The sequence below is a fragment of the Ascaphus truei genome, chromosome 20 (assembly GCF_040206685.1).
Source record: "Ascaphus truei isolate aAscTru1 chromosome 20, aAscTru1.hap1, whole genome shotgun sequence".
Taxonomy (NCBI): Eukaryota; Metazoa; Chordata; class Amphibia; order Anura; family Ascaphidae; genus Ascaphus; species Ascaphus truei.
This window is the reverse complement of record NC_134502.1, coordinates 25,864,471-25,889,421: the sequence shown is the minus strand read 5'-3', so window position 1 is coordinate 25,889,421 and position 24,951 is coordinate 25,864,471. Positions and strand designations below refer to the sequence as shown.

General features: G+C 61.3%; 1 protein-coding gene across 8 annotated transcripts in view; it reads left to right on the top strand.

Annotated features, from left to right (window-relative positions):
* Positions 1 to 24,951, top strand: part of RFX1 (regulatory factor X1) — a 114,297-nt gene that overhangs the window by 61,376 nt on the left and 27,970 nt on the right. For all 8 annotated transcript variants that reach the window (XM_075577517.1, XM_075577522.1, XM_075577521.1 and 5 more), the window contains 5 exons: positions 548 to 660; positions 1,562 to 1,680; positions 2,249 to 2,349; positions 6,125 to 6,276; positions 8,761 to 8,858. In XM_075577517.1, the coding sequence (XP_075433632.1) occupies positions 548 to 660; positions 1,562 to 1,680; positions 2,249 to 2,349; positions 6,125 to 6,276; positions 8,761 to 8,858 (583 nt within the window). The remainder of the gene's footprint in view (positions 1 to 547; positions 661 to 1,561; positions 1,681 to 2,248; positions 2,350 to 6,124; positions 6,277 to 8,760; positions 8,859 to 24,951) is intronic.

Genomic DNA, 24,951 nt, shown 5'->3' with positions numbered 1-24,951 from the left:
CTCTGTCTCCTTACTCTCACCCCTCTCTGTCTCCTTACTCTCACCCCTCTCTGTCTCCTTACTCTCACCCCTCTCTGTCTCCTTACTCACACCCCTCTCTGTCTCCTTACTCTCACCCCTCTCTGTCTCCTTACTCTCACCCCTCTCTGTCTCCTTACTCTCACCCCTCTCTGTCTCCTTACTCTCACCCCTCTCTGTCTCCTTACTCTCTCCCCTCTCTGTCTCCTTACTCTCTCCCCTCTCTGTCTCCTTACTCTCACCCCTCTCTGTCTCCTTACTCTCTCCCCTCTCTGTCTCCTTACTCTCACCCCTCTCTGTCTCCTTACTCTCACCCCTCTCTGTCTCCTTACTCTCTCCCCTCTGTCTCCTTACTCTCACCCCTCTCTGTCTCCTTACTCTCACCCCTCTCTGTCTCCTTACTCTCACCCCTCTCTGTCTCCTTACTCTCTCCCCTCTCTGTCTCCTTACTCTCGCCGCCCTGTCTCCCCCTACCCCTCCCCCCCCCACCTGCTGTAGGTGACCCTGTCTCTCCCCCCCTCCCCCGCAGGCTGAAGCCCCTCCAGAAGATGGAAGGGATGAGTAACGGGGTGGGGGGTTCCCAGCAGCTGTCTGGCCTGTCGGATATCAGCTCCCAGGTGCAGCAGTACCAGCAGTTTCTGGGTAAGGTCCAACTGGCCCCCTGACCCCGCGAGCAGCCAGGGGGGGATGTGTGCTCACATCACACGTCAGCTGGGGGGGGGGACCGTGTGCTCACATCACACGTCCGCTGGGGGGACCGTGTGCTCACATCACACGTCAGCTGGGGGGGGGACCGTGTGCTCACATCACACGTCCGCTGGGGGGACCGTGTGCTCACATCACACGTCAGCTCGGGGGGACCGTGTGCTCACATCACACGTCCGCTGGGGGGAACCGTGTGCTCACATCACACGTCCGCTGGGGGGACCGTGTGCTCACATCACACGTCCGCTGGGGGGAACTGTGTGCTCACATCACACGTCCGCTGGGGGGGACCGTGTGCTCACATCACACGTCCGCTGGGGGGAACCGTGTGCTCACATCACACGTCCGCTGGGGGGGAACCGTGTGCTCACATCACACGTCAGCTGGGGGGGGACCGTGTGCTCACATTACACGTCAGCTGGGGGGGACCGTGTGCTCACATCACACGTCAGCTCGGGGGGACCGTGTGCTCACATCACACGTCCGCTGGGAGGGACCGTGTGCTCACATCACACGTCCGCTGGGGGGACCGTGTGCTCACATCACACGTCCGCTGGGGGGACCGTGTGCTCACATCACACGTCAGCTGGGGGGGGACCGTGTGCTCACATCACACGTCAGCTGGGGGGGGACCGTGTGCTCACATCACACGTCAGCTGGGAGGGACCGTGTGCTCACCTCACACGTCAGGTGGGGGGGACGCTGCTCTGATCACACGTGAGATGGGGTCGACCGTATAATATCTACGCAGCTGTACCTCCATGAACCCCCTCTCTCTGTCCCCCTCTCTCTGCGCCCCACTTCTCTTCCTCTCTGACCCCCTCTGTGGCCCCTGCAGATGCCTCCCGGAGCCTGCCAGAGTTTGCAGAGATAGATCTGCAGGGGAAACCGCTCCCTGAGGGGCTCAGTCTGGGCAACGTCAAGGCCTTCCAGCTACTGTACAGGGAGCACTGTGAGGTAACCCCTGACCTCTCACCCCCTGACCCCTTCGAGGTAACCCCCTGACCTCTCACCCACTGCCCCCCCAGCTACTGTACAGGGAGCACTGTGAGGTAACCCCCCGACCTCTCACCCTCTGACCCCTTCCAGGTAACCCACTGACCTCTCACCCCCTGACCCCTTCCAGGTAACCCCCTCACCTCTCACCCACTGACCCCTTCCAGGTAACCCACTGACCTCTCACCCACTGACCCTCCAGCTATTGTACAGGGAGCACTGTGAGGTAACCCCCTGACCTTTCACCCCCTGACCCCTTCCAGGTAACCCACTGACCCCTTCCAGGTAACCCCCTGACCTCTCACCCCCTGACCCCTCCAGCTACTGTACAGGGAGCACTGTGAGGTAACCCCCTGACCTCTCACCCCCTGACCCCTTCCAGGTAACCCCCTGATCTCTTCCAGGTAACCCCCTGATCTCTTCCAGGTAACCCCTGACCCCTCCAGCTTCTGTACAGGAAGCACTGCAGACCCTCACCTCTCACCTCTCACCCCACGTGTCTCTATTAACCTCTCGCTGTCTGTCTCAGGCGATAGTGGACGTGGTGGTGAATCTGCAGTTTACGCTGGTGGAGACGCTGTGGAAAACCTTCTGGAGATTCAACCAGACACAGCACAACGACAACACAGTGTGAGTAACACAGCACAACGACAACACAGTGTGAGTAACACAGCACAACGACAACACAGTGTGAGTAACACAGCACACACGCAGTGTGTAACAACCCCACACACCGTGTGAGTAACACAGCACAACGACAACACAGTGTGAGTAACACAGCACACACACCGTGTGTAACACAACCCCACACACCGTGTAAGTAACACAGCACAACGACAACACAGTGTGAGTAACACAGCACACACACCGTGTGTAACACAACCCCACACACCGTGTAAGTAACACAGCACAACGACAACACAGTGTGAGTAACACAGCACACACACCGTGTGTAACACAACCCCACACACCGTGTGAGTAACACAGCACAACGACAACACAGTGTGAGTAACACAGCACACACACCGTGTGTAACACAGCCACCCACACCGTGTGAGTAACACAGCACAACGACAACACAGTGTGAGTAACACAGCACACACACCGTGTGTAACACAACCCCACACACCTTGTGAGTAACACAGCACAACGACAACACCGTGTGAGTAACACAGCACACACACCGTGTGTAACACAACCCCACACACCGTGTGAGTAACACAGCACAACGACAACACAGTGTGAGTAACACAGCACACACACAGTGTGTAACACAACCCCACACACCGTGTGAGTAACACAGCACAACGACAACACAGTGTGAGTAACACAGCACAACGACAACACAGTGTGAGTAACACAGCACACACACCGTGTGTAACACAACCCCACACACCGTGTGAGTAACACAGCACAACGACAACACAGTGTGAGTAACACAGCACACACACCGTGTGTAACACAACCCCACACACCGTGTAAGTAACACAGCACAACGACAACACAGTGTGAGTAACACAGCACACACACCGTGTGTAACACAACCCCACACACCGTGTAAGTAACACAGCACAACGACAACACAGTGTGAGTAACACAGCACACACACCGTGTGTAACACAACCCCACACACCGTGTGAGTAACACAGCACAACGACAACACAGTGTGAGTAACACAGCACACACACCGTGTGTAACACAGCCACCCACACCGTGTGAGTAACACAGCACAACGACAACACAGTGTGAGTAACAGCACACACACAGTGTGTAACACAACCCCACACACCGTGTGAGTAACACAGCACAACGACAACACAGTGTGAGTAATACAGCACAACGACAACACAGTGTGAGTAACACAGCACACACACCGTGTGTAACACAGCCACCCACACCGTGTGAGTAACACAGCACAACGACAACACAGTGTGAGTAACACAGCACACACACCGTGTGTAACACAACCCCACACACCGTGTGAGTAACACAGCACAACGACAACACAGTGTGAGTAACAGCACACACAGTGTGTAACACAACCCCACACACCGTGTGAGTAACACAGCACAACGACAACACAGTGTGAGTAACACAGCACAACGACAACACAGTGTGAGTAACACAGCACACACACAATGAGTAACAGCACACACACCGTGTGAGTAACACAGCACAACGACAACACAGTGTGAGTAACACAGCACACACACCGTGTGTAACACAACCCCACACACCGTGTGAGTAACACAGCACAACGACAACACAGTGTGAGTAACACAGCACAACGACAACACAGTGTGAGTAACACAGCACACACGCAGTGTGTAACAACCCCACACACCGTGTGAGTAACACAGCACAACGACAACACAGTGTGAGTAACACAGCACACACACCGTGTGTAACAACCCCACACACCGTGTGAGTAACACAGCACAACGACAACACCGTGTGAGTAACACAGCACAACGACAGCACAGTGTGAGTAACACAGCACAACGACAACACAGTGTGAGTAACACAGCACAACGACAACACAGTGTGAGTAACACAGCACACACACCGTGTGTAACACAACCCCACACACCGTGTGAGTAACACAGCACAACGACAACACAGTGTGAGTAACACAGCACACACACCGTGTGTAACACAACCCCACACACCGTGTGAGTAACACAGCACAACGACAACACAGTGTGAGTAACACAGCACACACACAGTGTGTAACACAACCCCACACACCGTGTGAGTAACACAGCACAACGACAACACAGTGTGAGTAACACAGCACAACGACAACACAGTGTGAGTAACACAGCACACACACCGTGTGTAACACAACCCCACACACCTTGTGAGTAACACAGCACAACGACAACACCGTGTGAGTAACACAGCACACACACCGTGTGTAACACAACCCCACACACCGTGTGAGTAACACAGCACAACGACAACACAGTGTGAGTAACACAGCACACACACAGTGTGTAACACAACCCCACACACCGTGTGAGTAACACAGCACAACGACAACACAGTGTGAGTAATACAGCACACACGCAGTGTAACACAACCACACACACGTGTGAGTAACACAGCACACGTACACACAGTGTAACACAACCACACACACCGTGTAAGTAACACCACACGCACACACAGTGTAACACAACCACACACACACACAGTGTGAGTAACACAACCACACACCGTATAAGTAACACAGCACACGTACACACAGTGTAACACAACCACATACACAGTGTAAATAACACAGTGTAACACAACAACAACATGGTTTGAGTAACACAGTGTAAAATAACCACGCAGTGTCAGCTGCACACACACACACACACACACACACACACACAATGTAACACGATGACACACACAGTGTAAATAACACAACCGGAGCACAATGTGAGTAACACAACCGAATCAGTGTGAGTAACACAACCGAAGCAGTGTGAGTAACACGACACACTGACTCTTCTCTCTCCACCTCCCCCTCACCTCTCTCGGCCCCCCCTCTCTCCCTCTGCGCCCTCCCTCTACCCCACCCCCCTCTCCCCCCCTCCCCCTTCTCTCTGCGCCCCCCTCCCCCTTCTCTCTGCCTCCCCCCCTCTCTCTCTGCCTCCCCCCCCTCTCTCTGCCTCCCCCCCCTCTCTCTGCCTCCCCCCCCTCTCTCTGCCTCCCCCCCCTCTCTCTCTCTGCCTCCCCCTCTCTCTCTTTCTGCCTCCCCCTCTCTCTGCCTCCCCCCCTCTCTCTCTGCCTCCCCCTCTCTCTCTCTCTCTGCCTCCCCCTCTCTCTCTCTCTGCCTCCCCCTCTCTCTCTCTCTGCCTCCCCCTCTCTCTCTCTCTGCCTCCCCCTCTCTCTCTCTCTGCCTCCCCCTCTCTCTCTCTCTGCCTCCCCCCCTCTCTCTCTCTGCCTCCCCCCCTCTCTCTCTCTGCCTCCCCCTCTCTCTCTCTCTCTGCCTCCCCCTCTCTCTCTCTCTGCCTCCCCCTCTCTCTCTCTCTGCCTCCCCCTCTCTCTCTCTCTGCCTCCCCCCCTCTCTCTCTCTGCCTCCCCCCTCTCTCTCTCTGCCTCCCCCTCTCTCTCTCTCTCTGCCTCCCCCTCTCTCTCTCTCTGCCTCCCCCTCTCTCTCTCTCTGCCTCCCCCTCTCTCTCTCTCTCTCTGCCTCCCCCTCTCTCTTCCCCCTCCCCTCTCTCTCTGCCTCCCCCTCTCTCTCTGCCACCCCCCTGTCCCCCCCTCTCTCTCTGCCACCCCCCCATCCCCCCCCGCTCTCTCTGCCTCCCCCCCGCTCTCTGCCTCCCCCTCGCTCTCCCCCCCTCCCCCTCTGTCGCCCCTCCCCCTCTCTTTCTGGCTCCTCCCCCCCCCCCCCCCCGTCTCCTCACAGGGATGACGAGGCAGAGAAGCGGCTCCCCAAGGACTGCCTGGTGCTCCTGTCCAAGTACGAGCCGCTGCTGAAATGGAGCCGGGACTGTGACCACCTTCTGTACCAGGGGCTGGTGGAGACCCTCATACCAGAAGTGCTGCGCCCCATCCCCAGTAAGGACGCTACCCCACTGTGATACACCCCAACACCCCCAATCTGTGACCCCCCAATACCCCCAATCTGTGACCCCCCAACACCCCCAATCTGTAACCCCCCCAACACCCCCAATCTGTGACCCCCCCAACACCCCCAATCTGTGACCCCCCAACACCCCCAATCTGTGACCCCCCCAACACCCCCAATCTGTGATCCCCCAACACCCCCAATCTGTGACCCCCCCAACACCCCCAATCTGTGACCCCCCAACACCCCCAATCTGTGACCCCCCCCAACACCCCCAATCTGTGACCCCCCCCAACACCCCCAATCTGTGACCCCCCCAACACCCCCAATCTGTGACCCCCCCAACACCCCCAATCTGTGACCCCCCCAACACCCCCAATCTGTGACCCCCACAACACCCCCAATCTGTGATCCCCCCAACACCCCCAATCTGTGACCCCCCCAACACCCCCAATCTGTGACCCCCCCAACACTCCCAATCTGTGACCCCCAACACCCCCAATCTGTGACCCCCCCAACCTGTGACCCCCCACACCCAATCTGTGACACCCCCAACACCCCCAATCTGTGACACCCCCAACACTCCCAATCTGTGACACCCCAACACTCCCAATCTGTGACACACCCCGCACCCCCAACCTGTGACCCCCCCACACCCCAATCTGTGACCCCCCACACCCACAATCTGTGACCTCCCCCACACCCACAATCTGTGACACCCCAACACCCCCAATCTGACACCCCCAATCTGTGACCACCCCAACACCCCCAATCTGTGACCCCCAACACCCCCAATCTGTGACCCCCCCACCCCCAATCTGACACCCCCAACACCCCCAATCTGTGACACCCCCAATCTGTGACACCCCCAATCTGTGACCCCCCACACCCCAATCTGTGACCTCCCCCACACCCACAATCTGTGACCTCCCCCACACCCCCAATCTGTGACTCCCCCCCAACACCCCCAATCTGTGACTCCCCCCCAACACCCCCAATCTGTGTGCCTTGCACTCCCAAACTGTGACCTCTGAACTGATGGATAAGAAATGTGATGGGTGCTGCAACAGTCCTGGAATCTATGTGTATGTTCCCCAGTCCTGTAATCATACAGAGACAGTGCAGGCTCAGGGCTGGGGTGGGGAAAGGAGTGGGTGAGTGACTAGAGTTACTAAAGTCCCCACTCTCCTGAGGGCGACAGGAAAATGATGTATGGCACACTTTGCTGTACCTCATTGGAGATAGGTATGGTAAAGTTTGAGCAGTCGCCCTGATACGAAGTAATAAGGATCCATATAGCATCATGCGAAACCTTACCCCACTCCTACATCTCACCGTCTTCTTCCGGGCGAGTCCAGCCGCTGAATAACTCCACCCCATCCAAGAAAACGCACAAAAAGCGCACAAAGCAGCGCACTGCCCAGGGACACCGGTGTAATAAAGTAACAAATAGATTTATTGTCAGTCAGACATAGCAAACACGGGGGTATAAACCCTCCCAACGCGTTTCACACAGCAAGGTGCTTTATCAAGGAGTAAGGTACAAACATATTGGGGGACCTTTTATACCCAGCATCACAAGTGTACCGAGTTCATCGAATTTGGCGCCAAAGACGCACAGACTTGTAATGTGTATACTTCAAAATTATCCCGCCCCTCCCTTATCCCGCCCCTCCCTTATCCCGCCCCTCCCTTATCCCGCCCCTCCCTTATCCCGCCCCTCCCTTATCCCGCCCCTCCCTTATCCCGCCCCTCCCTTATCCCGCCCCTCCCTTATCCCGCCCCTCCCTTATCCCGCCCCTCCCTTATCCCGCCCCTCCATGACATCACTGCCAATCCGCTTCCTGGCCTGGCCAACTGGTGGTTCGGCGCATCCTCTCCCTCCACAGCGGAGATCCCCGCACTGTAAGTGTGGGTTGAAGATTCTCCGCTGTGCGCTGACTGGGAGTGACTGCTCCCCTGTACTGTTGTACTTCAACCCACAGCGGATTGGCAGGGACGACATGGAGGGAGGGGCGGGATAAGGGAGGGGCGGGATAAGGGAGGGGCGGGATAAGGGAGGGGCGGGATAAGGGAGGGGCGGGATAAGGGAGGGGCGGGATAAGGGAGGGGCGGGATAAGGGAGGGGCGGGATCATTTTGAAGTATACACATTACAAGTCTGTTAGAGACGCCTGGATGACGTCACCTATATGCGTCTTTGGCGCCAAATTCGATGAACTCGGTACACTTGTGATGCTGGGTATAAAAGGCCCCCCAATATGTTTGTACCTTACTCCTTGATAAAGCACCTTGCTGTGTGAAACGCGTTGGGAGGGTTTATACCCCCGTGTTTGCTATGTCTGACTGACAATAAATCTATTTGTTACTTTATTATCTTTTTCTTGGACCTCTGAACTGAACAGTGTGAGACACAGCCTCTTCCCCAACGCGCGCCCCCCAGTGTAACCCTCGCCACCCCCCTCTTCCTCTCAGGCGCCCTGACACAAGCCATCCGCAACTTTGCCAAGAGCCTGGAGAGCTGGTTAACCAGCGCCATGATGAACATCCCCGAGGAGATGGTGCGGGTGAAGGTGAGCGGGCACAGCTACATATCACAGGGGCGCAGCTACACATCACAGGGGCGCAGCTACACATCACAGGGGCGCAGCTCCACATCACAGGGGCGCAGCTACACATCACAGGGGCGCAGCTCCACATCACAGGGGCGCAGCTCCACATCACAGGGGCGCAGCTCCACATCACAGGGGCGCAGCTCCACATCACAGGGGCGCAGCTCCACATCACAGGGGCGCAGCTCCACATCACAGGGGCTCAGCTACACATCACAGGGGCGCAGCTACACATCACAGGGGCGCAGCTACACATCACAGGGGCGCAGCTACACATCACAGGGGCGCAGCTACACATCACAGGGGCGCAGCTACACATCACAGGGGCGCAGCTCCACATCACAGGGGCGCAGCTACACATCACAGGGGCGCAGCTACACATCACAGGGGCGCAGCTACACATCACAGGGGCGCAGCTACACATCACAGGGGCGCAGCTACACATCACAGGGGCGCAGCTACACAGCTACACATCACAGGGGCGCAGCTCCACATCACAGGGGCGCAGCTCCACATCACAGGGGCGCAGCTCCACATCACAGGGGCGCAGCTCCACATCACAGGGGCGCAGCTACACATCACAGGGGCGCAGCTCCACATCACAGGGGCGCAGCTCCACATCACAGGGGCGCAGCTCCACATCACAGGGGCGCAGCTCCACATCACAGGGGCGCAGCTACACATCACAGGGGCGCAGCTACACATCACAGGGGCGCAGCTACACATCACAGGGGCGCAGCTACACATCACAGGGGCGCAGCTACACATCACAGGGGCGCAGCTCCACATCACAGGGGCGCAGCTCCACATCACAGGGGCAGCTCCCATCACAGGGGCGCAGCTACACATCACAGGGGCGCAGCTACACATCACAGGGGCGCAGCTACACATCACAGGGGCGCAGCTACACATCACAGGGGCGCAGCTACACATCACAGGGGCGCAGCTCCACATCACAGGGGCGCAGCTCCACATCACAGGGGCGCAGCTACACATCACAGGGGCAGCTCCCATCACAGGGGCGCAGCTACACATCACAGGGGCGCAGCTACACATCACAGGGGCGCAGCTACACATCACAGGGGCGCAGCTACACATCACAGGGGCGCAGCTACACATCACAGGGGCGCAGCTCCACATCACAGGGGCGCAGCTACACATCACAGGGGCGCAGCTACACATCACAGGGGCGCAGCTCCACATCACAGGGGCGCAGCTACACATCACAGGGGCGCAGCTCCACATCACAGGGGCGCAGCTACACATCACAGGGGCGCAGCTCCACATCACAGGGGCGCAGCTCCACATCACAGGGGCGCAGCTCCACATCACAGGGGCGCAGCTACACATCACAGGGGCGCAGCTCCACATCACAGGGGCGCAGCTACACATCACAGGGGCGCAGCTCCACATCACAGGGGCGCAGCTCCACATCACAGGGGCGCAGCTACACATCACAGCTACACATCACAGGGGCGCACAGGGGCGCAGCTACACATCACAGGGGCGCAGCTACACATCACAGGGGCGCAGCTACACATCACAGGGGCGCAGCTCCACATCACAGGGGCGCAGCTCCACATCACAGGGGCGCAGCTACACATCACAGGGGCAGCTACATATCACAGGGGCGCAGCTACATATCACAGGGGCGCAGCTCCACATCACAGGGGCGCAGCTACACATCACAGGGGCGCAGCTCCACATCACAGGGGCGCAGCTCCACATCACAGGGGCGCAGCTCCACATCACAGGGGCGCAGCTCCACATCACAGGGGCGCAGCTCCACATCACAGGGGCGCAGCTACACATCACAGGGGCAGCTCCACATCACAGGGGCGCAGCTCCACATCACAGGGGCGCAGCTCCACATCACAGGGGCGCAGCTCCACATCACAGGGGCGCAGCTACACATCACAGGGGCGCAGCTCCACATCACAGGGGCGCAGCTACACATCACAGGGGCGCAGCTACACATCACAGGGGCAGCTACACATCACAGGGGCGCAGCTACACATCACAGGGGCAGCTACACATCACAGGGGCGCAGCTACACATCACAGGGGCGCAGCTACACATCACAGGGGCGCAGCTCCACATCACAGGGGCGCAGCTCCACATCACAGGGGCGCAGCTCCACATCACAGGGGCGCAGCTCCACATCACAGGGGCGCAGCTACACATCACAGGGGCGCAGCTACACATCACAGGGGCGCGGCTCCACATCACAGGGGCGCAGCTACACATCACAGGGGCAGCTACACATCACAGGGGCGCAGCTACACATCACAGGGGCAGCTACACATCACAGGGGCGCAGCTACACATCACAGGGGCAGCTACACATCACAGGGGCGCAGCTACACATCACAGGGGCGCAGCTACACAGCTACACATCACAGGGGCGCAGCTACACATCACAGGGGCGCAGCTACACATCACAGGGGCGCAGCTACACAGCTACACATCACAGGGGCGCAGCTACACATCACAGGGGCGCAGCTACACATCACAGGGGCGCAGCTACACATCACAGGGGCGCAGCTACCCATCACAGGGGCGCAGCTACACATCACAGGGGCGCAGCTACACATCACAGGGGCGCAGCTACACATCACAGGGGCGCAGCTCCACATCACAGGGGCGCAGCTCCACATCACAGGGGCGCAGCTACACATCACAGGGGCGCAGCTACACATCACAGGGACGCAGCTCCACATCACAGGGGCGCAGCTACACATCACAGGGGCAGCTACACATCACAGGGGCGGCTACACATCACAGGGGCGCAGCTACACATCACAGGGGCGCAGCTACACATCACGGGGGCGCAGCTACACATCACGGGGGCGCAGCTCCACATCACAGGGGCGCAGCTCCACATCACAGGGGCGCAGCTACACATCACAGGGGCGCAGCTACACATCACAGGGGCGCAGCTACACATCACAGGGGCGCAGCTACACATCACAGGGGCGCAGCTCCACATCACAGGGGCGCAGCTACACATCACAGGGGCGCAGCTACACATCACAGGGGCGCAGCTCCACATCACAGGGGCGCAGCTACACATCACAGGGGCGCAGCTACACATCACAGGGGCGCAGCTACACATCACAGGGCAGCTACACATCACAGGGGCGCAGCTCCACATCACAGGGGCGCAGCTCCACATCACAGGGGCGCAGCTCCACATCACAGGGGCGCAGCTCCACATCACAGGGGCGCAGCTCCACATCACAGGGGCGCAGCTCCACATCACAGGGGCGCAGCTCCACATCACAGGGGCGCAGCTCCACATCACAGGGGCGCAGCTCCACATCACAGGGGCGCAGCTACACATCACAGGGGCGCAGCTCCACATCACAGGGGCGCAGCTACACATCACAGGGGCGCAGCTACACATCACAGGGGCGCAGCTACACATCACAGGGGCGCAGCTACACATCACAGGGGCGCAGCTACACATCACAGGGGCGCAGCTCCACATCACAGGGGCGCAGCTCCACATCACAGGGGCGCAGCTACACATCACAGGGGCGCAGCTCCACATCACAGGGGCGCAGCTACACATCACAGGGGCGCAGCTACACATCACAGGGGCGCAGCTCCACATCACAGGGGCGCAGCTACACATCACAGGGGCAGCTCCACATCACAGGGGCGCAGCTCCACATCACAGGGGCGCAGCTCCACATCACAGGGGCGCAGCTACACATCACAGCTACACATCACAGGGGCGCAGCTACACATCACAGGGGCGCAGCTACACATCACAGGGGCGCACAGGGGCGCAGCTACACATCACAGGGGCGCAGCTACACATCACAGGGGCGCAGCTCCACATCACAGGGGCGCAGCTCCACATCACAGGGGCGCAGCTCCACATCACAGGGGCGCAGCTACACATCACAGGGGCGCAGCTACACATCACAGGGGCGCAGCTCCACATCACAGGGGCGCAGCTCCACATCACAGGGGCGCAGCTCCACATCACAGGGGCGCAGCTCCACATCACAGGGGCGCAGCTACACATCACAGGGGCGCAGCTACACATCACAGGGGCGCAGCTCCACATCACAGGGGCGCGGCTACACATCACAGGGGCGCGGCTACACATCACAGGGGCGCAGCTACACATCACAGGGGCGCGGCTACACATCACAGGGGCGCAGCTCCACATCACAGGGGCGCGGCTCCACATCACAGGGGCGCAGCTCCACATCACAGGGGCGCAGCTCCACATCACAGGGGCGCAGCTACACATCACAGGGGCGCAGCTACACATCACAGGGGCGCAGCTACACATCACAGGGGCGCAGCTACACATCACAGGGGCGCAGCTCCACATCACGGGGGCGCAGCTACACATCACAGGGGCAGCTCCACATCACAGGGGCGCAGCTACACATCACAGGGGCGCAGCTCCACATCACAGGGGCGCAGCTCCACATCACAGGGGCGCAGCTCCACATCACAGGGGCGCAGCTCCACATCACAGGGACGCAGCTACACATCACAGGGGCGCAGCTACACATCACAGGGGCGCAGCTACACATCACAGGGGCGCAGCTACACATCACAGGGGCGCAGCTACACATCACAGGGGCGCAGCTACACATCACAGGGGCGCAGCTACACATCACAGGGGCGCAGCTACACATCACAGGGGCGCAGCTACACATCAGAGCTACACATCACAGGGGCGCAGCTACACATCACAGGGGCGCAGCTACACATCACAGGGGCGCAGCTACACATCACAGGGGCGCAGCTACACATCACAGGGGCGCAGCTACACATCACAGGGGCGCAGCTACACATCACAGGGGCGCAGCTACACATCACAGGGGCGCAGCTACACATCACAGGGGCGCGGCTACACATCACAGGGGCGCGGCTACACATCACAGGGGCGCGGCTACACATCACAGGGGCAGCTACACATCACAGGGGCGCAGCTCCACATCACAGGGGCGCAGCTACACATCACAGGGGCGCGGCTACACATCACAGGGGCAGCTCCACATCACAGGGGCGCAGCTACACATCACAGGGGCGCAGCTCCACATCACAGGGGCGCAGCTCCACATCACAGGGGCGCAGCTCCACATCACAGGGACGCAGCTCCACATCACAGGGGCGCAGCTACACATCACAGGGGCGCAGCTACACATCACAGGGGCGCAGCTACACATCACAGGGGCGCAGCTACACATCACAGGGGCGCAGCTACACAGCTACACATCACAGGGGCGCAGCTACACATCACAGGGGCGCAGCTACACATCACAGGGGCGCAGCTCCACATCACAGGGGCGCAGCTACACATCACAGGGGCGCAGCTACACATCACAGGGGCGCAGCTACACAGCTACACATCACAGGGGCGCAGCTACACATCACAGGGGCGCAGCTACACATCACAGGGGCGCAGCTCCACATCACAGGGGCGCAGCTACACATCACAGGGGCGCAGCTCCACATCACAGGGGCGCAGCTCCACATCACAGGGGCGCAGCTACACATCACAGGGGCGCAGCTCCACATCACAGGGGCGCAGCTACACATCACAGGGGCGCAGCTACACATCACCGGGGCGCGGCTACACATCACAGGGGCGCGGCTCCACATCACAGGGGCGCAGCTACACATCACAGGGGCAGCTACACATCACAGGGGCGGCTACACATCACAGGGGCGCAGCTACACATCACAGGGGCAGCTACACATCACAGGGGCGCAGCTACACATCACAGGGGCGCAGCTACACATCACAGGGGCGCAGCTACACAGCTACACATCACAGGGGCGCAGCTACACATCACAGGGGCGCAGCTCCACATCACAGGGGCGCAGCTACACATCACAGGGGCAGCTACACATCACAGGGGCGCGGCTCCACATCACAGGGGCGCAGCTACACATCACAGGGGCAGCTACACATCACAGGGGCGCAGCTACACATCACAGGGGCGCGGCTCCACATCACAGGGGCGCAGCTACACATCACAGGGGCAGCTACACATCACAGGGGCGCGGCTCCACATCACAGGGGCGCAGCTACACATCACAGGGGCAGCTACACATCACAGGGGCGCAGCTACACATCACAGGGGCGCAGCTACACATCACAGGGGCGCAGCTACACAGCTACACATCACAGGGGCGCAGCTACACATCACAGGGGCGCAGCTCCACATCACAGGGGCGCAGCTCCACATCACAGGGGCGCAGCTACACATCACAGGGGCGCAGCTACACATCACAGGGGCGCAGCTACACATCACAGGGGCGCAGCTACACATCACAGGGGCGCAGCTACACATCACAGGGGCGCAGCTACACATCACAGGGGCGCAGCTCCACATCACAGGGGCGCAGCTCCACATCACAGGGGCGCAGCTACACATCACAGGGGCGCAGCTACACATCACAGGGGCGCAGCTCCACATCACAGGGGCGCAGCTCCACATCACAGGGGCGCAGCTCCACATCACAGGGGCGCAGCTCCACATCACAGGGGCGCAGCTCCACATCACAGGGGCGCAGCTCCACATCACAGGGGCGCAGCTCCACATCACAGGGGCAGCTCCACATCACAGGGGCAGCTCCACATCACAGGGGCGCAGCTACACATCACAGGGGCGCAGCTCCACATCACAGGGGCGCAGCTACACATCACAGGGGCGCAGCTACACATCACAGGGGCGCAGCTACACATCACAGGGGCGCAGCTCCACATCACAGGGGCAGCTACACATCACAGGGGCGCAGCTCCACATCACAGGGGCGCAGCTACACATCACAGGGGCGCAGCTACACATCACAGGGGCGCAGCTCCACATCACAGGGGCGCAGCTCCACATCACAGGGGCGCAGCTCCACATCACAGGGGCGCAGCTCCACATCACAGGGGCGCAGCTCCACATCACAGGGGCGCAGCTCCACATCACAGGGGCGCAGCTCCACATCACAGGGGCGCAGCTCCACATCACAGGGGCGCAGCTCCACATCACAGGGGCGCAGCTCCACATCACAGGGGCGCAGCTCCACATCACAGGGGCGCAGCTACACATCACAGGGGCGCAGCTACACATCACCGGGGCGCAGCTACACATCACAGGGGCGCAGCTACACATCACAGGGGCGCAGCTCCACATCACAGGGGCGCAGCTCCACATCACAGGGGCGCAGCTCCACATCACAGGGGCGCAGCTCCACATCACAGGGGCGCAGCTACACATCACAGCTCCACATCACAGGGGCGCAGCTCCACATCACAGGGGCGCAGCTCCACATCACAGGGGCGCAGCTCCACATCACAGGGGCGCAGCTCCACATCACAGGGGCGCAGCTCCACATCACAGGGGCGCAGCTCCACATCACAGGGGCGCAGCTCCACATCACAGGGGCGCAGCTCCACATCACAGGGGCGCAGCTCCACATCACAGGGGCGCAGCTCCACATCACAGGGGCGCAGCTCCACATCACAGGGGCGCAGCTCCACATCACAGGGGCGCAGCTACACATCACAGGGGCGCAGCTACACATCACAGGGGCGCAGCTCCACATCACAGGGGCGCAGCTCCACATCACAGGGGCGCAGCTACACATCACAGGGGCGCAGCTCCACATCACAGGGGCGCAGCTCCACATCACAGGGGCGCAGCTCCACATCACAGGGGCGCAGCTCCACATCACAGGGGCGCAGCTCCACATCACAGGGGCGCAGCTCCACATCACAGGGGCGCAGCTCCACATCACAGGGGCGCAGCTACACATCACAGGGGCGCAGCTCCACATCACAGGGGCGCAGCTCCACATCACAGGGGCGCAGCTCCACATCACAGGGGCGCAGCTCCACATCACAGGGGCGCAGCTCCACATCACAGGGGCGCAGCTCCACATCACAGGGGCGCAGCTCCACATCACAGGGGCGCAGCTCCACATCACAGGGGCGCAGCTACACATCACAGGGGCAGCTACACATCACAGGGGCGCAGCTCCACATCACAGGGACGCAGCTCCACATCACAGGGACGCAGCTACACATCACAGGGGCGCAGCTACACATCACAGGGGCGCAGCTCCACATCACAGGGGCGCAGCTCCACATCACAGGGGCGCAGCTACACATCACAGGGGCGCAGCTACACATCACAGGGGCGCAGCTACACATCACAGGGGCGCAGCTACACATCACAGGGGCGCAGCTCCACATCACAGGGGCGCAGCTACACATCACAGGGGCGCAGCTACACATCACAGGGGCGCAGCTCCACATCACAGGGGCGCAGCTCCACATCACAGGGGCGCAGCTACACATCACAGGGGCGCAGCTCCACATCACAGGGGCGCAGCTCCACATCACAGGGGCGCAGCTCCACATCACAGGGGCGCAGCTACACATCACAGGGGCGCAGCTACACATCACAGGGGCGCAGCTACACATCACAGGGGCGCAGCTACACATCACAGGGGCGCAGCTACACATCACAGGGGCGCAGCTACACATCACAGGGGCGCAGCTACACATCACCGGGGCGCAGCTACACATCACAGGGGCGCAGCTCCACATCACAGGGGCAGCTACACATCACAGGGGCGCAGCTACACATCACAGGGGCGCAGCTACACATCACAGGGGCGCAGCTACACATCACCGGGGCGCAGCTACACATCACAGGGGCGCAGCTCCACATCACAGGGGCGCAGCTACACATCACAGGGGCGCAGCTCCACATCACAGGGGCGCAGCTACACATCACAGGGGCGCAGCTCCACATCACAGGGGCGCAGCTCCACATCACAGGGGCGCAGCTCCACATCACAGGGGCGCAGCTCCACATCACAGGGGCGCAGCTACACATCACAGGGGCGCAGCTCCACATCACAGGGGCGCAGCTCCACATCACAGGGGCGCAGCTCCACATCACAGGGGCGCAGCTACACATCACAGGGGCGCAGCTACACATCACAGGGGCGCAGCTACACATCACAGGGGCGCAGCTCCACATCACAGGGGCGCAGCTACACATCACAGGGGCGCAGCTACACATCACAGGGGCGCAGCTACACATCACAGCTACACATCACAGGGGCGCACAGGGGCGCACAGGGGCGCACAGGGGCGCAGCTACACATCACAGGGGCGCAGCTACACATCACAGGGGCGCAGCTACACATCACAGGGGCGCAGCTACACATCACAGGGGCGCAGCTCCACATCACAGGGGCGCAGCTACACATCACAGGGGCGCAGCTACACATCACAGGGGCGCAGCTCCACATCACAGGGGCGCGGCTCCACATCACAGGGGCGCAGCTCCACATCACAGGGGCGCAGCTACACATCACAGGGGCGCAGCTCCACATCACAGGGGCGCAGCTCCACATCACAGGGGCGCAGCTCCACATCACAGGGGCGCAGCTCCACATCACAGGGGCGCAGCTACACATCACAGGGGCAGCTACACATCACAGGGGCGCGGCTACACATCACAGGGGCGCAGCTCCACATCACAGGGGCGCAGCTCCACATCACAGGGGCGCAGCTCCACATCACAGGGGCGCGGCTCCACATTACAGGGGCGCAGCTACACATCACAGGGGCGCAGCTACACATCACTGGGGCGCAGCTACACATCACAGGGGCGCAGCTACACATCACAGGGGCGCAGCTACACATCACAGGGGCGCGGCTACACATCACAGGGGCGCGGCTCCACATCACAGGGGCGCGGCTCCACATCACAGGGGCGCAGCTACACATCACAGGGGCGCAGCTACACATCACAGGGGCGCGGCTACACATCACAGGGGCGCAGCTACACATCACAGGGGCGCAGCTACACATCACAGGGGCGCAGCTCCACATCACAGGGGCGCAGCTACACATCACAGGGGCGCAGCTACACATCACAGGGGCGCAGCTCCACATCACAGGGGCGCGGCTACACATCACAGGGGCGCAGCTACACATCACAGGGGCGCGGCTACACATCACAGGGGCGCAGCTACACATCACAGGGGCGCAGCTACACATCACAGGGGCGCGGCTCCACATCACAGGGGCGCGGCTACACATCACAGGGGCGCGGCTACACATCACAGGGGCGCAGCTCCACATCACAGGGGCGCGGCTCCACATCACAGGGGCGCAGCTACACATCACAGGGGCGCAGCTCCACATCACAGGGGCGCAGCTCCACATCACAGGGGCGCAGCTCCACATCACAGGGGCGCAGCTCCACATCACAGGGGCGCAGCTCCACATCACAGGGGCGCAGCTCCACATCACAGGGGCGCAGCTACACATCACAGGGGCGCAGCTACACATCACAGGGGCAGCTACACATCACAGGGGCGCAGCTACACATCACAGGGGCGCAGCTACACATCACAGGGGCGCAGCTACACAGCTACACATCACAGGGGCGCAGCTACACATCACAGGGGCGCAGCTACACATCACAGGGGCGCAGCTACACATCACAGGGGCGCAGCTACACATCACAGGGGCGCAGCTACACATCACAGGGGCGCAGCTACACATCACAGGGGCGCAGCTACACATCACAGGGGCGCAGCTACACATCACAGGGGCGCAGCTACACATCACAGGGGCGCAGCTACACATCACAGGGGCGCAGCTCCACATCACAGGGGCGCAGCTCCACATCACAGGGGCGCAGCTCCACATCACAGGGGCGCAGCTCCACATCACAGGGGCAGCTCCACATCACAGGGGCGCAGCTACACATCACAGGGGCGCAGCTACACATCACAGGGGCGCAGCTACACATCACAGGGGCGCAGCTACACATCACAGCTACACATCACAGGGGCGCGGCTACACATCACAGGGGCGGCTACACATCACAGGGGCACAGCTACACATCACAGGGGCGCAGCTACACATCACATGGGCGCAGCTACACATCACAGGGGCGCAGCTACACATCACAGGGGCGCAGCTACACATCACATGGGCGCAGCTACACATCACAGGGGCGCAGCTACACATCACAGCTACACATCACAGGGGCGCACAGGGGCGCACAGGGGCGCACAGGGGCGCAGCTACACATCACAGGGGCGCAGCTACACATCACAGGGGCGCGGCTCCACATCACAGGGGCGCGGCTCCACATCACAGGGGCGCGGCTACACATCACAGGGGCGCAGCTCCACATCACAGGGGCGCAGCTACACATCACAGGGGCGCAGCTCCACATCACAGGGGCGCAGCTCCACATCACAGGGGCGCAGCTACACATCACAGGGGCGCAGCTACACATCACAGGGGCGCAGCTCCACATCACAGGGGCGCAGCTACACATCACAGGGGCGCAGCTACACATCACAGGGGCGCAGCTACACATCACAGGGGCGCAGCTACACATCACAGGGGCGCAGCTACACATCACAGGGGCGCAGCTCCACATCACAGGGGCGCAGCTCCACATCACAGGGGCGCAGCTACACATCACAGGGGCGCAGCTACACATCACAGGGGCGCAGCTACACATCACAGGGGCGCAGCTACACATCACAGGGGCGCAGCTCCACATCACAGGGGCGCAGCTACACATCACAGGGGCGCAGCTACACATCACAGGGGCGCAGCTCCACATCACAGGGGCGCAGCTCCACATCACAGGGGCAGCTACACATCACAGGGGCGCAGCTCCACATCACAGGGGCGCAGCTACACATCACAGGGGCGCAGCTACACATCACAGGGGCAGCTCCCATCACAGGGGCGCGGCTACACATCACAGGGGCGCAGCTACACATCACAGGGGCGCAGCTACACAGCTACACATCACAGGGGCGCAGCTACACATCACAGGGGCGCAGCTACACATCACAGGGGCGCAGCTACACATCACAGGGGCGCAGCTACACATCACAGGGGCGCAGCTACACATCACAGGGGCGCAGCTACACATCACAGGGGCGCAGCTACACATCACAGGGGCGCAGCTACACATCACAGGGGCGCAGCTACACATCACAGGGGCGCAGCTACACATCACAGGGGCGCAGCTCCACATCACAGGGGCGCAGCTCCACATCACAGGGGCGCAGCTCCACATCACAGGGGCGCAGCTCCACATCACAGGGGCGGCTACACATCACAGGGGCGCAGCTACACATCACAGGGGCGCAGCTCCACATCACAGGGGCAGCTCCACATCACAGGGGCGCAGCTCCACATCACAGGGGCGCAGCTACACATCACAGGGGCGCAGCTACACATCACAGGGGCGCAGCTACACATCACAGCTACACATCACAGGGGCGCAGCTACACATCACAGGGACGCAGCTACACATCACAGGGGCGCAGCTCCACATCACAGGGGCGCAGCTACACATCACAGGGGCGCGGCTACACATCACAGGGGCGCAGCTCCACATCACGGGGGCGCAGCTCCACATCACAGGGGCGCAGCTACACATCACAGGGGCGCGGCTACACATCACAGGGGCGCAGCTCCACATCACGGGGGCGCAGCTCCACATCACGGGGGCGCGGCTACACATCACAGGGGCGCGGCTACACATCACAGGGGCGCGGCTACACATCACAGCTACACATCACAGGGGCGCAGCTCCACATCACAGGGGCGCGGCTACACATCACAGGGGCGCGGCTACACATCACAGGGGCGCAGCTCCACATCACAGGGGCGCAGCTACACATCACAGGGGCGCAGCTACACATCACAGGGGCGCAGCTCCACATCACGGGGGCGCAGCTCCACATCACAGGGGCGCAGCTACACATCACAGGGGCGCAGCTACACATCACAGGGGCGCAGCTACACATCACAGGGGCGCAGCTACACATCACAGGGGCGCAGCTACACATCACAGGGGCGCAGCTCCACATCACAGGGGCGCAGCTACACATCACAGGGGCGCAGCTACACATCACAGGGGCGCAGCTACACATCACAGGGGCGCAGCTCCACATCACGGGGGCGCAGCTCCACATCACAGGGGCGCAGCTACACATCACAGGGGCGCGGCTACACATCACAGGGGCGCAGCTCCACATCACGGGGGCGCAGCTCCACATCACAGGGGCGCGGCTACACATCACAGGGGCGCGGCTACACATCACAGGGGCAGCTACACATCACAGGGGCGCAGCTCCACATCACAGGGGCGCAGCTACACATCACAGGGGCGCAGCTACACATCACAGGGGCGCAGCTACACATCACAGGGGCGCAGCTCCACATCACAGGGGCGCGGCTCCACATCACAGGGGCGCAGCTCCACATCACAGGGGCAGCTACACATCACAGGGGCGCAGCTCCACATCACAGGGGCGCAGCTACACATCACAGGGGCGCAGCTCCACATCACAGGGGCGCAGCTCCACATCACAGGGGCGCAGCTCCACATCACAGGGGCGCGGCTACACATCACAGGGGCGCGGCTACACATCACAGGGGCGCGGCTACACATCACAGGGGCGCAGCTCCACATCACAGGGGCGCAGCTACACATCACAGGGGCGCAGCTCCACATCACAGGGGCGCAGCTCCACATCACAGGGGCGCAGCTACACATCACAGGGGCGCAGCTACACATCACAGGGGCGCAGCTACACATCACAGGGGCGCAGCTCCACATCACAGGGGCGCAGCTACACATCACAGGGGCCCAGCTACACATCACAGGGGCGCGGCTCCACATCACAGGGGCGCGGCTCCACATCACAGGGGCGCGGCTCCACATCACAGGGGCGCAGCTCCACATCACAGGGGCGCAGCTCCACATCACAGGGGCGCAGCTACACATCACAGGGGCGCAGCTACACATCACAGGGGCGCAGCTACACATCACAGGGGCGCAGCTACACATCACAGGGGCGCAGCTCCACATCACAGGGACGCAGCTACACATCACAGGGGCGCAGCTACACATCACAGGGGCGCAGCTACACATCACAGGGGCGCAGCTACACATCACAGGGGCGCGGCTCCACATCACAGGGACGCAGCTACACATCACAGGGGCGCAGCTACACATCACAGGGGCGCAGCTACACATCACAGGGGCGCAGCTCCACATCACAGGGGCGCAGCTACACATCACAGGGGCGCAGCTACACATCACAGGGGCGCAGCTACACATCACAGGGGCGCAGCTACACATCACAGGGGCGCAGCTACACATCACAGGGGCGCGGCTCCACATCACAGGGGCGCAGCTACACATCACAGGGGCGCAGCTACACATCACAGGGGCGCAGCTCCACATCACAGGGGCGCAGCTACACATCACAGGGGCGCAGCTACACATCACAGGGGCGCAGCTACACATCACAGGGACGCAGCTACACATCACAGGGGCGCAGCTACACATCACAGGGGCGCAGCTACACATCACAGGGGCGCGGCTCCACATCACAGGGGCGCGGCTACACATCACAGGGGCGCAGCTACACATCACAGGGGCGCGGCTCCACATCACAGGGGCGCGGCTCCACATCACAGGGACGCAGCTACACATCACAGGGGCGCAGCTACACATCACAGGGGCGCAGCTCCACATCACAGGGACGCAGCTACACATCACAGGGGCGCAGCTACACATCACAGGGGCGCAGCTACACATCACAGGGGCGCAGCTACACATCACAGGGGCGCAGCTACACATCACAGGGGCGCAGCTCCACATCACAGGGGCGCAGCTACACATCACAGGGGCGCAGCTCCACATCACAGGGGCGCAGCTACACATCACAGGGGCGCAGCTACACATCACAGGGGCGCAGCTCCACATCACAGGGGCAGCTCCCATCACAGGGGCGCAGCTACACATCACAGGGGCGCAGCTACACATCACAGGGGCGCAGCTCCACATCACAGGGGCGCAGCTACACATCACAGGGGCGCAGCTCCACATCACAGGGGCGCAGCTACACATCACAGGGGCGCAGCTACACATCACAGGGGCGCAGCTACACATCACAGGGGCGCAGCTACACATCACAGGGGCGCAGCTACACATCACAGGGGCGCAGCTCCACATCACAGGGGCGCAGCTACACATCACAGGGGCGCAGCTCCACATCACAGGGGCGCAGCTACACATCACAGGGACGCAGCTACACATCACAGGGGCGCAGCTACACATCACAGGGGCGCAGCTACACATCACAGGGGCGCAGCTCCACATCACAGGGGCGCAGCTACACATCACAGGGGCGCGGCTCCACATCACAGGGGCGCGGCTCCACATCACAGGGGCGCAGCTCCACATCACAGGGGCGCAGCTCCACATCACAGGGGCGCAGCTCCACATCACAGGGGCGCAGCTCCACATCACAGGGGCGCGGCTCCACATCACAGGGGCGCGGCTCCACATCACAGGGGCGCAGCTACACATCACAGGGGCGCAGCTACACATCACAGGGGCGCGGCTACACATCACAGGGGCGCAGCTCCACATCACAGGGGCGCAGCTCCACATCACAGGGGCGCAGCTCCACATCACAGGGGCGCAGCTACACATCACAGGGGCGCAGCTACACATCACAGGGGCGCAGCTACACATCACAGGGGCGCAGCTACACATCACAGGGGCGCAGCTACACATCACAGGGGCGCGGCTACACATCACAGGGGCGCAGCTCCACAGCTACACATCACAGGGGCGCAGCTCCACATCACAGGGGCGCAGCTCCACATCACAGGGGCGCAGCTCCACATCACAGGGGCGCAGCTACACATCACAGGGGCGCAGCTCCACATCACAGGGGCGCAGCTACACAGCTACACATCACAGGGGCGCAGCTCCACATCACAGGGGCGCAGCTACACATCACAGGGGCGCAGCTCCACATCACAGGGGCGCAGCTCCACATCACAGGGGCGCAGCTCCACATCACAGGGGCGCGGCTACACATCACAGGGGCGCAGCTCCACATCACAGGGGCGCAGCTCCACATCACAGGGGCAGCTACACATCACAGGGGCGCGGCTCCACATCACAGGGGCGCAGCTCCACATCACAGGGGCGCGGCTA